This window comes from Zingiber officinale, chromosome 8B, assembly GCF_018446385.1.
Source record: "Zingiber officinale cultivar Zhangliang chromosome 8B, Zo_v1.1, whole genome shotgun sequence".
Lineage (NCBI taxonomy): Eukaryota > Viridiplantae > Streptophyta > Magnoliopsida > Zingiberales > Zingiberaceae > Zingiber > Zingiber officinale.
In genome coordinates this window covers 52,140,220-52,151,999 of record NC_056001.1, presented here as the reverse complement: position 1 = coordinate 52,151,999, position 11,780 = coordinate 52,140,220, and the positions used below count along the sequence as shown (strand labels likewise).

Sequence of the window (11,780 nt, the reverse complement as noted above, 5' to 3'; positions counted from 1 at the left end):
TTGGGCGCCGAGAGGTGAGGAAGGGAGAGGGGTCGGCGGAATTAGGGTGAGGAGAGGAAAAGCTTCCGATGAAAACTAATAACTCCTCACTTAATTTTTCCTATTTATATTAGTGGTTTGTTCGGCTAACTAAACCTTAAATATAACTGTTTTCCTCTTCTTTCAGCACACCTCTGTTGGGGCCTCCTGGTTACTAGAGTTGTCTATAAGACATAGGGTCTCATAGGTCTCGGGTTCAATTTCTGCTTAGGCTATTTTACGTTTCTATTTATTTTTGCTACTTCTGCTACTCCAAAAATTCCATAAAAATATTCTAAAATTTCAGAAAAATCATAGAATATTTCTAAAATTGATTTGAGAATTTTCGGACATTACAATTTTAATTTGAAGCTCGCATAAGGATAAATATTATTCAAAGATTGAAGTCAGAATATATCTACTTCATTACTTCAATATAAGGATGGGCTCAACAATCATCTATAAAGAAGTTGAAGAACTTGTTATCATCATAATTAAGAGTCACTAGCTAAGCAAACACCAATGTTTCTAGAGAGTTGATTAGTAATTAATGGTCAGGTATAATAGAGAATGAAGGAAAAAAAAAAACTCTGTATACAAATCAACAATAAACTAAATTGAACAAAAATTAACTAAAACGTTGTCTCTTGACATGCAAACTAAAGTAATGAGCTAGAAAATATATTATTTATAAAATTTGCAAAATCCACACATAACATAAACTCAACTTACACAAAACTTAACTATAGACACAAAACACATACAAGCTTACTTGACATAATGCTGCTTATTCAAAATGTTTTTTTTTGTGTGTGTATGTATCATGTATAACCGTGTCTTCAACTAATTACCTTCCACATTCAATGTTCTATAAGCGTCTCAACTATAGAAAATGTTTAATTCTTTTCCATCAGCATGAGTCATGATCTCCTCTAGCAAGCTCTCCCTCTCAACATTGTCTTGCTCATATTGTTCCCATGACGACCATGGGTGATGCGTGAACTTTCTCAGTGTATGCAGCTCCTCGACCACTTCCTTCATCGTAGGCCTTTCTTCCCCCTTCAAGTATAAACACCGCTTGATCAGCTCACTAAGTTCTTGAATCAATTCCACATTAGCTTCCTCTTTCACTTGATTGTCGAAGATATCAAACACGTGATTCTCATCCATGAACAAAGCAAAAGTTGTCACCAAATTTCTTTGTTCTTCAGGTCCTTCGAAATAAATTGCCTTTTTACCGGTAAACAACTCCAGGAGAACCACACCAAAGCTGTAAACATCACTTTTATAGGTCAATTCATATGTTTGAAGGCACTCGGGATCAATGTAACCGTAAGTGAATTGCACCAGTGTAGCGAATTGTTGTTCATCTTTGGGTATTAGCTTCGAAGCCCCAAAGTCTGAAACTTTTGCATTGTAATCATTGTCTAGAAGTATATTGGAAGGTTTTATATCTCCATGAATAATACTAGGAGAAGCTTCCATGTGCAAATATTCCAAAGCCTTAGCGGACTGATATGCAATCCTTAGTCGAGTGTCCAAAGAAACTACAAATGGATTCTTATTTTCATGAATAAGATGAGATAGAGTTCCATTGGGGACAAACTCATAGACCAACATTGGCATCTCTGTCTCCAAACAACAACCCAAGAGCTTTACTATGTTGTCATGGTTGATACGGGATAAAATGAGTGTTTCATTTCCAAAACCTCTCTTTAGGCTCTCATCGATGAGCTTTGGTTTTTTTATAGCCACAGTGCATCTGTCCTCTAAAATTCCTTTATATACAATTCCATTACCTCCTTTGCCGAGTATTTGTCTGTCATCAAAATTATTCGTGGCTTTCTCGAGTTCTTTGATTGCAAATATCCGAAATGCAAGGTTCTGTTCTTCCTTCATCTTTTTCTTCAAGTCAAGACCTCCGTGTTCTTCAAAATATCTTCTCTTAATCTCTTCGAGTTTTTTTCTTTGACGAACCAAATAAAAACACAAACCACATAACAGCAAGAAAATTAAACTGCCAGAAACACCTGTAGATATTGTATGAATGAGGAGGTTTTAAGTTAATAGGATATGCAAAATCAAAAACCATAGAAAGAAAATTTCAACTTCCATATACATTTTTTTTCATACTATATTTTAGTCTACTAAGAAGTAGAATGATTGAAAAATAAGTTTAAACACAAGACTAAGCTAACACATTGACATCTCCAACTTAGAACATCCATATCACTTAGCGTATCCAAAAATTTTATCTTAAATTTTAGATAGAGTAGCTAAAAAAAATTTTGCATCAGCTATCCTATCTATTCCTTAAATTTAGTATTTATGAATAGTACTTCTCTAAATTTAAAAAATTAATTTTAGTTCCTAAACATTATAGAGGATATATATATATATATATATATATATATCTTATTATTTTATTAAAAATCTCTCATCTTTACTAACTAACTTTGGTGAAGCCTAAAATGTATTTACGTTAATGTCCTTTTTTCTATTTATACTAAAAATAATTCCAAGGTTTATTAGTAATTCCACAAGTAAAACAATCAGTGATCTAGAGTTCGAGACTCAGCTACAGCGTATTATTATAAATTTTTCTTATCATTAATTTTCTCTGGTTGTTTTATATAAAAAAAATATAGTTCTCTTTAGTCCCATATCTTAAAATTGACAACACTATGATCAAAGAAGCTTCTATAAATATTTTAGGCCGACGATGTTAAAAAATATATTTTTTTTAGTTTTTTTACTAAGACAAGTATAATATTAAATTAAAATAATTTTTTACATAGGGAAGTCCGTTGTTGGGATTCTCTAGCGTCACTATTGTATGGGTCTGACGAATCTTACCCAAATAATTAATTCTTGGTTTATAAGGGTGATACTAGAACATCCAAACAATTCGAATTTTCAAAGACCCAAATAATTTATATATTATTATATTACACACAATCACACTAGTATATAATGAAAAGTGAATATCCAAATTTAATAAATTAATTTTTTTATTTTAAATTATACATTTTAGATAAAGAAATTGATATAGATGCTCTTAGTACGCATACCATATTGACTAAGCTAAATTGGTTCAATAAGTGAGGTCAATTTAATTAATCCAATTCTACTAGATGATTAATTTGATTGAACAAGTCAATTTTTACCTCTTTTGAAAGGGTTGATCTTGCTAGATTAATCAAAAGTATAAATTGGATCATTGACTTTCATTGATTGAATCAGTCAAGTCAACCCGAGATAGGCAAAATGACTCAGAAAATGGGATTAACCTAGTTTGGCAAGTTGAGCCAATTAAGTCAATTTGATTTGTTAGGCTATTCTGACTAAGTCGTTTAATAGTTAATTTGGTCTGGCGAAAAGTGAGTTATATGCAAAGACTCTTAGAACAGATTAAACTTTATGTATCAAATATATTGTCAGAGATCAAAATTAAAAGCAACAATCAACTAATTTACCTGTGACAACCTTTGGCGCTATGGACTGTCGTGGTATAGGAATGCACCCAGAGCTGGAAGCGTTGCCAGTTGTACCTTGCGGACAAGAACAATTATAGCCACCGACCGTGTTGTGACAATCACCTTTGCATAGATCTGATTGTTGACACTCATCGATGTCTGCAAATATTTAAATAGTTAATCCCTCACCCAAGATTTAAAATTTAAGATTTGTTTAATTTCTATAACTTAAATATTTTAATCTAAATCTTAAATTGTGTATATAGAGGCCTTTTATACTGCGCGCCCCCGATACGCATCGACATGCATGTTTTAGATATGGGATTTTTATCCCCAAGTTAACATGCTCAGAAAAGCAGAGGAGTCATGCGTTGAGGAGTCATAGTACGGTAAAGTACCTTGGCATCCGTCGACGAGGTATGGGTTGCCTTCGAATCCATTAGAACAATTGCAAAGGTATCCAGGAGCAGCGGAGGAGTCGACGCACTCGCTGTGCTGGCTGACACAGGCGTAAGCGCTGGAGTCTCGCCGGGCTTCCTCGCACGTCTCATTTCCGATGCCCCAACTCACCACCACCGGCACGCTTCCATTATAAATCTCATCCAAGAAGTTGGTGGTCGTGATGTAAGAGCTCTTGAAGCTGAACTGGTCCTCCTGCACCAGCACCGCGTAGCTGCAAGGGCTGAAGTTCCTCGTGCTGGAGCCGTTGCGTTCGGAATCAAACCAGACGGCGATGTAGTCGAGGTCCCGGGGAACGGAGGTTTGGCAGCAGCCGAGGCCGGCGCACGAACCGGATCCGCCGGCGGAGAGGCTGTCGTTCTGGCAGAAGGTCATGCAGCCGCTCTGGTACGGTTTGCCGCCCTGGGTGCCGTTGATGTAGGCGAGGGTGTCGCAGCCGATGACGGTGAACTTGTTGTCGGCGTCGGAGAATCTGTACGGCGATCCAGTCATGTCCCAAAACCAGATCAAGCTGCTCCGATCGTCATAGCAATTCAACGATATCGGGTTGTACACCCGCCCTTTGCCCTGCGCCAACATGATCTCGATGATCTCCACGTCACTGATAAAAGGCCGGTCGACGCCGTCGGCGTTCTTCAGGCAGTCGACTGTGTAGTCGCTGCCGAAGGAGCAGTTGCGGCCGATGCCGAACGGGTAGGGGATCTCCACGTCCCCGCAGCTCGTCGAGCACTCAGAAGCCGGTAATTGCGGCCGCTCTCCATATGCGACCGACGCACCGGCGACCACCAGCAGCAGCAGAACTACCAAAGGCACAACCTCCATGTTCTCTTGTTCGTTCCTTTTGATCTCAAATTAGCTCATCTTCATTTATCAAAAACTCATAACAACTACAACTTGCAATTACAAGTATTTAAAGTCAATGGATGGATGATGGAGAAGCAATCTTCTTCGAAGTCAACGGAGGAAGAAGAAGACAACACTTCGCGCATTTGGAGTGCTTCAATTTGAAACCAACAAAAACTGTATTTTTGTATAGAATTAAAAACATCTCCAGAAAATAGAGTGAAGCTGAAGCTTTCAACTACAGCGTGCATGATGTAAGTTAGGCTAGACAGAATCAAAATGATGAATTCTACATGGAAGCAAAACTTAATCTTATCCATCGATCAAACACGAAGAAAGGTTTTTTTGGGAAGAACCCTAGCTATGTTTTCTTCCATATGGAACCACATCTGGAAGATTGACAACTTTGAATAGGTCAAGTGCTGGCTGAACATGTAGCAGTGTAGTGTTTCTGCTATTACTTGAAGGAAACAATGAGCTAGAAAAACAACTAGGTGAAGGTCAACAGCTGCATATTCATCTCGTGGACTTTAGAGCCCCTCATTCCTACCACCCTCCTATCCTCTCTCGTCGTCATCGTGTGTCCCGTAGCTTCTCATCGCATGTTCGACACCGGCTTCCACCTCCTTACATCTGCGTCCATAGCTTTAGTTTGCTGCTCTAGCATTTATTCTTCCGGCATTAGTGTCAGTAGAGAGGAGGAGATAAAAATGTAATTATTTGAATTATAGATAGCTAAATGAGAAGTTAGAAACCCTGGTTCATGTTTTCTATGTGAAAGAATGAAAGAGAAAAATTGGGCTAATGAGTTAATTTAACTTAAACATATTATCAAACATAAAAAGAGAAAGATTGTTGGTGCAATTACCTTCAGAGCAAGGTTGACCAAGCTCAAGTTGACTCGAGTTTAGGTTTTGATGTTTAATAAAATGTTAGTAAGAAGTTACGTAGATCAAGGTAACCAGAAACTTGACTAGAAGTGAAAAATCGAAGTTGATCACAGAAGATCAAACACTTGACATGAGATGAAAAGTCCAAGTGGATCATGAAAGACCAAACACTTGATGATGACGAAAGTTTCAACAGGACATAATGGAATGGATGTTGAGCAAAAGAAGTCCTGGTAAGTTGAAATCAACCAGATAATAGGCAAGAAAAAGTCCTTGTAGATCGTAAGTGATTCTGTCCAAAAGCAGAGAAGATAGCAAACTGGGGGCATGACTGTAGGGTTGATTAAATGGCAACCCTACGCGGTCCTACGACACAAAAGGCGTTAGTGCAGAGCCGGGAAGGGTTCCCGTCGTTGGCCCTCTGACGCTCAAGTCAGTTCCCAGCACAGTGGAAAATAATAAGAATGTTGCAGCAAAGAACGTATCAAATAGCAAAGTTGTGCATACCTTCGTCTATAGATGGGAACCCCCTTTTATAGTGTCACTTTAGTATCTGGGCACGCATCCCAAAGCATATGCATGTTTTTCAAAGTTTTTTAGGAAAAGACAAGTCAAAAAGTGTCTCTAACACCTTTCCTTAAGCGAGCGCGCAAATATTTGATGTGGCAAGTGAGAAGCTTCTAACATATGATTTGTCTGTCGGGCATGCTATGTTGTTAGAGGCACCAACTTCCAAAAGAGTATGATGAGATATGTAGTTGGGGTCCCACGTAGGCTGACCGGACATCGGTCGAAGGTTGCTCGGCTAGGACATCCCCGCTCGAATATATTGAACATAGCTATATTCCTTTATTCGGCCTTTCGGTTGTCGGAGGGCTACCTTTCATCCAATTGGCCATGGCATCTGGCCGGGACACAGGTCCTGGGAATTTATGCTTTGTCTCTTACCACCATCACAGGCTCCTCTCGGCTGGCCATCCGAACAGCCATGTTCGTTCGACCATGTGGCATGTTCGACCCCCCACGCCCGATCGGGTGACTTGTGCTTCAACTATACTTTGTCCTCCATGTCATCCATTTTTCCTGACTTGACCTATCTATTGTGAGACCCCTTTTTATCACCGTATCACAAGCCTCTCTTTCAAATTTAATCGAAGGAGGCTGCAAGTCCAACTGACTAGACAGTTAGTATGTTCCACCACTCTTTGTCCCGATCGGATGTTTCAGGGTTTAAAGCCATTGCTTGGCTGTTCCATTCACCACTCCTACCATTTGTCGAGAAGCTACCTTTTTCCTGACCGAAGGTACTAGAGTTTAGAGTTGTCGCTTGGCTATGACAGGCACTTTAGCTATCTTTACACTTCTTTCTGATCACTCTTACAATCAGCTATTTATACACCGAGGATGATACCGCTCGGATCTATCATGGACAATACTTAGTTGTTTTTTAACTTCCTTCTGGTTCCTTCTGAGTGACCACCTCTACTTAGTGGCTTTGACTTGCCTCTGACATCACCCTAATTTCTCGAAAACCATTCAAATGCCCAACCATTAATGCAAAACACGCTTGGTCATGTTTTTTAATCATGCGTTCTCCTTCTTCATTAATGCCACCTATAATTGAATGCCACATGTATTATAGATCGAACAAAAATAAAATTCTAAAAATAATATAGCTCCTGCTATATTTGATACATACAATCATGCACACAAAATAATGCTCTTGACATGTCCAAGGGTCCAATCACACACAATATTTAAATGTCATAATAGTTGGAGTCTGCGACCACAGAGTTAGCACATCCTACTATTATCTTGCCTAAATTATGTATGACATGTGCATAATTAATTTGAAAACCAAAACACACAGAGGTAAACCCTAGCTCTGATACCAATTGTTTGTTAGTCCTAGGAAAACGTACTGGTTCCACTGTACAAAAAAATTTTGTACAAGTGTCGAACCTTTCCTTAAATAACCTATTGTGTTCTTTAGAAGTTAAATTAGGAATCGCAGACGGAACTTAACATCATTGGTTCCAAATTTAACTTATCTGCTCTTAATAGTTTAGATTTAAATCGCAAACGGAACTTAACACTATTAATTCAAATCCACCTATGTTATTAATTTCATTAAATATTAATTTCTAAAATTGGCTTCCAGGATTGCATGGTGAAGCACATGGCCTTCTTGGATATGGGAGCAACCACCACCGCCTAGACAAAGTCTTTTAAGGAAAGCTAATATTTAATTTCCTTAAATAACTCTAGGTTAACCAAAAAGAACAATCGAATCACAAATTCAAAAAAGAAGAAAAACACAAACTCGAAAAACTAATTCGAAAAACTAGATCTAATGTCTCTTGTGTTTGGAATTCATACAAAGAAAAATAACTAGCATGATGCGGAAAACAATTGCTAATTATACCTTCTCTTTGTAAACTAACAACCTCGAGATCTTCTGCCGTATTCCTCGCCTCGCCTTGGACGTCGTGTGGGCGACGATCCTCCAAGATGAACGCCACCCAAAATCTTTCTTCCTCTTCCTCTAAAATCCGGCCACCACCATCACCAAGGAGAAGAGAGCAAAAGGAAAAAGAAAAGAAGAAAGAGGGAGGGACGGCCACACTAAAATCTCCAAGCAAGAGAATAAGAAATTGTGTCTCATAAAGCCTCCTCACCCCTTCTTTTATAATACTTGCCCAAGGCAAATAAGGGAAGAATTTTTACAAAAATTAAAATCTTCCTCTAGCTTTCCCTTTTCCGTTTTAATTTTCCTTTTTTTCCTCTTGATTGAATCAATCACCAAAAATATATTTGAGGGTGGCCGACCCCCATAAGAGGAAAGAAATATTAATATTTTTTATAAAATTTTACAAAAAGAAAAACTCTTATAAAATTTTAGAAGCTCTCTTTCCTAAAGTAGGAGTTAAAAAAGGAAAGTTCTAAAAATTAAAATTATGTTTTAAAATTTAAAACTTCTCTTATAAAATTTCTTTTTTAAACATGGTGATAGAAAATTTAAATTTTAAAACTTATCTTCTGTTTTTCCTAAACCATGAGCATGGTTAAAAAGGGAAAGTTTCAAAACTTTTAAAACTCTCTATTAAAACATGTGACCTAATTCAAATAAGGAAAGTTTTAAAAATTAAAATCTCTCTTTTAAAACATATAGTTTTCTACAAAGAGAAGATTTTAAAAATTTAAAACAACCCTCCTTATTTGAATTATTGTGGTCGGCTACTACTAGCATGATCACCAAGTAATAGGACCGGCCCCTTGGAAGAGGATGTGGTCGGCCCTTGCTTGGTCACCAAGCATTGGACCGGCCCCCTTCTTGGACACCAAGAAGAGCCTTACATTTGGATGGACTTGAGGTTATAATGAGGCTACGACAGGGACCTAGAGAAGAAATTAGTTTTGGCCTTCCGATGAGCTTGAGTATCCCGTGTTCGCCCCGAACACACAACTCAAGTTCATCGATAATAACTCATTCCACTAGAGAGTTATTATCACACTACTGCACCAATCCCAAATTACATTATGGCCTCCTACTTATCATGAGTGTGTTAATCTCCCTGTGTTTAAGATAACGAATGTCCACTAATTAAGTAAGTTACTGACAACTCACTTAATTAATATCTATCTCCAAGAGTAGTACCACTCAACTTCATTGTCATGTCGGACTAAGTCCACCTGCAGGGTTTAACATGGCAATCCTTATGAGCTCCTCTTGGGGACATTCTCAACCTAGATAACTAGGATACAGATTCCTTCTATAATCAACAACACACACTATAAGTAATATCATTTCCCAACTTATCGAGCATATTGATTTATCGAGCTAAACCTCACCCTTTGATAAGTCAAAGAAATAAATATTAAATATATGTGTTTGTTATTATATTAGGATTAAGAGCACACTTCCATAATAACTAAGATCTAGTTCTTTTACTAAGTCAGTACAAAAAGAACTTACCTAAATGGTCCTACTTAATACACTTAGAGTGTACAGTGTAATTTATTAATCAAGATAAACTAATACTTAATTACACTACGACTATTCCGATGGTTCGTTCCTTTCCATCTTAGTCGTGAGCAACTATTTATAATTTATAAAGAATCGACAACATGATCTTCTGAGTGTGACATGACACTCCATGTTATCTATTATATATAAATTAATTGAACAATTATATTTAACAAATAAATATAAATATTGACCAATGTGATTCTTTTATTTCAAAAATAAATGTTTACAAAAGTTAGGCTTTTAGTATACACTCCAACACAATCTTCCGACCGGCCAACATGTTAGCGGCGTGGAGGTAATCTGGTTGGGTCTTGTACCTCTTCAGTTCATGTGGAGGTGGCAGAGCGGTCTGCCATCGAGTGCGGAAGCAGAGCCGCTCAGGGAATCTGATGTAGAAGAAGTATTCCTTCCAGTGCTTGTTGGAGGAGAGCATCCTATCAAAAAACACTAAGCCGATTCGAGATTGGAAGAGGTATGTGCCCAACTCGGATTGTTTGGGGTAGTAAAAGTAGTGGAAGACCTGAGGGGTCAGTGAGATGTTGTGCACTTTGAACAACACCACTACGCCGCACAGCAGGCGGAAAGAATTAAGGACGAGCTGGGCGAGCGGGATGCGGAAAAAATTGCATACTTCAGTTATGAAGGGATGGATTGGGAACCGGAGACCGGCCACGAACTGGTCTCGAAAGAAACAAACGGTGACGGTCGGCGGGTTGTGTGGTCGATCGGACGGTTTGGCCAGGACAAACTCGTGGTCGGACGGGATGTCGAAGGAGTTTACAAGATGTGTCGCGACGTCGGCATCAAACCTGGTCTCCATGGTGGTGTACCAAGGACCAGGGGCCGAGTCAATTGGCTGAGAGGAACTGGCCATAGCCAAGAAACACAGGCGGAGGAATTGGCTAAGAGAGTCAACGGAAGTATAAGGCAGGACCAACAGAGAGTTCGCTAAACAGAATGACGGAATATTGAAGGGCAATGACAGCTGAAATAAAAGAGACGGAAGTTAGAGCTTACAGGAAAGTGAAGCGCCGAAGGAGAAAGCAGGGAGTCGCCGGAGCACTGGAGGCAAGCGAGGTCGCCGGAGCAAACAAAGGAGAAGCGGAAATAAAACGCGGAGGTAGCGGCGACGCCAAGGCTTTATAAAGATGAACGCGGTCGAGCTGAGCCATCCGATCTAGGGCACAGGAATCGGAGTACACATCTAACCATCAAAATTCGAACCGTCAAACATCACATCAGCAGTTGTCACCTCAGATATGAGGCGACTGCGCCGGTGACACGTGGCATCCCCCCCCCCCCCCCCCCACAGGGTGGCATTTAATGAGCGTGTGCCCAGCCTTAATGGAGGGGATTTGCATGCATCACGAGGAAATTTGGACGGCGTCAGCAATAGTTGATCATCTCGCGCCCCTCAACAACGGTAAGGAGGGCCCGCTCGGGGGAGAGGAGGTCATTCGGCATTAACCGAACGGGATGTAGCTCGCCCATTAGCCGATCGGCCGACCTCGCACCAAACTGTTGGTCCAGTCAGTCGGACTTACAGCCTCCTTCGACTATAATTAAAGGGGAGGCATGTGATCCAAGGGTAAAGTGAGACCCGGATGGTAGAGGAGCCAATGACATGTGGGGGTCAGAGTCAACACGGTCAACAGCCCGGGATCGGCCGGCCAGCTGGTGTACTGCCCGGGTGGCGACGCGATAGCCCAGCTCAACGCTGGGTTTCCGACGCTTAGGGGCTGAGCGGAGTCCCCGCTCGGCCGAACGGTGGACACTGCACGTGGCGAGGCGCGAGTAGGATGAACCACCAAGGGACAAACAGGCCTCCCACTCGGCTCGGTCACTCCCTCAGCAGTGTGGGGGCGCGGCCAAGCGGACCCCCCGCTCAGACTTACAAACGGTCATATGAGCAAGAGGGAATATCTTCCTCGAGGCAGGTATCATCGACAGGCAACATGGTTGGCAGCATGGTCAGGCAGAGAATCGTACGGTGGAAACCTCCATTGTCATGTCAAGGATATGCCCGATCTGTTAAGGTATGGCGTCAGGCACGTTTTTCTGACA

At 40.2% G+C, this 11,780-nt stretch overlaps 1 protein-coding gene across 1 annotated transcript; it reads right to left on the bottom strand.

Annotated features, from left to right (window-relative positions):
• Nucleotides 1–730: 730 nt before the first annotated feature.
• LOC122017119 (putative wall-associated receptor kinase-like 16) lies at nucleotides 731–4,767 on the bottom strand. The gene is made up of 3 exons (XM_042574629.1): nucleotides 3,893–4,767; nucleotides 3,495–3,653; nucleotides 731–2,048 (listed from the first exon to the last, which is right to left on the bottom strand). Exons 1-3 carry the CDS (start codon nucleotides 4,530–4,532, stop codon nucleotides 898–900), a joined length of 1,950 nt encoding a protein of 649 aa, XP_042430563.1. The 5' UTR covers nucleotides 4,533–4,767; the 3' UTR covers nucleotides 731–897.
• Between the last annotated feature and the right edge of the window lie 7,013 nt (nucleotides 4,768–11,780).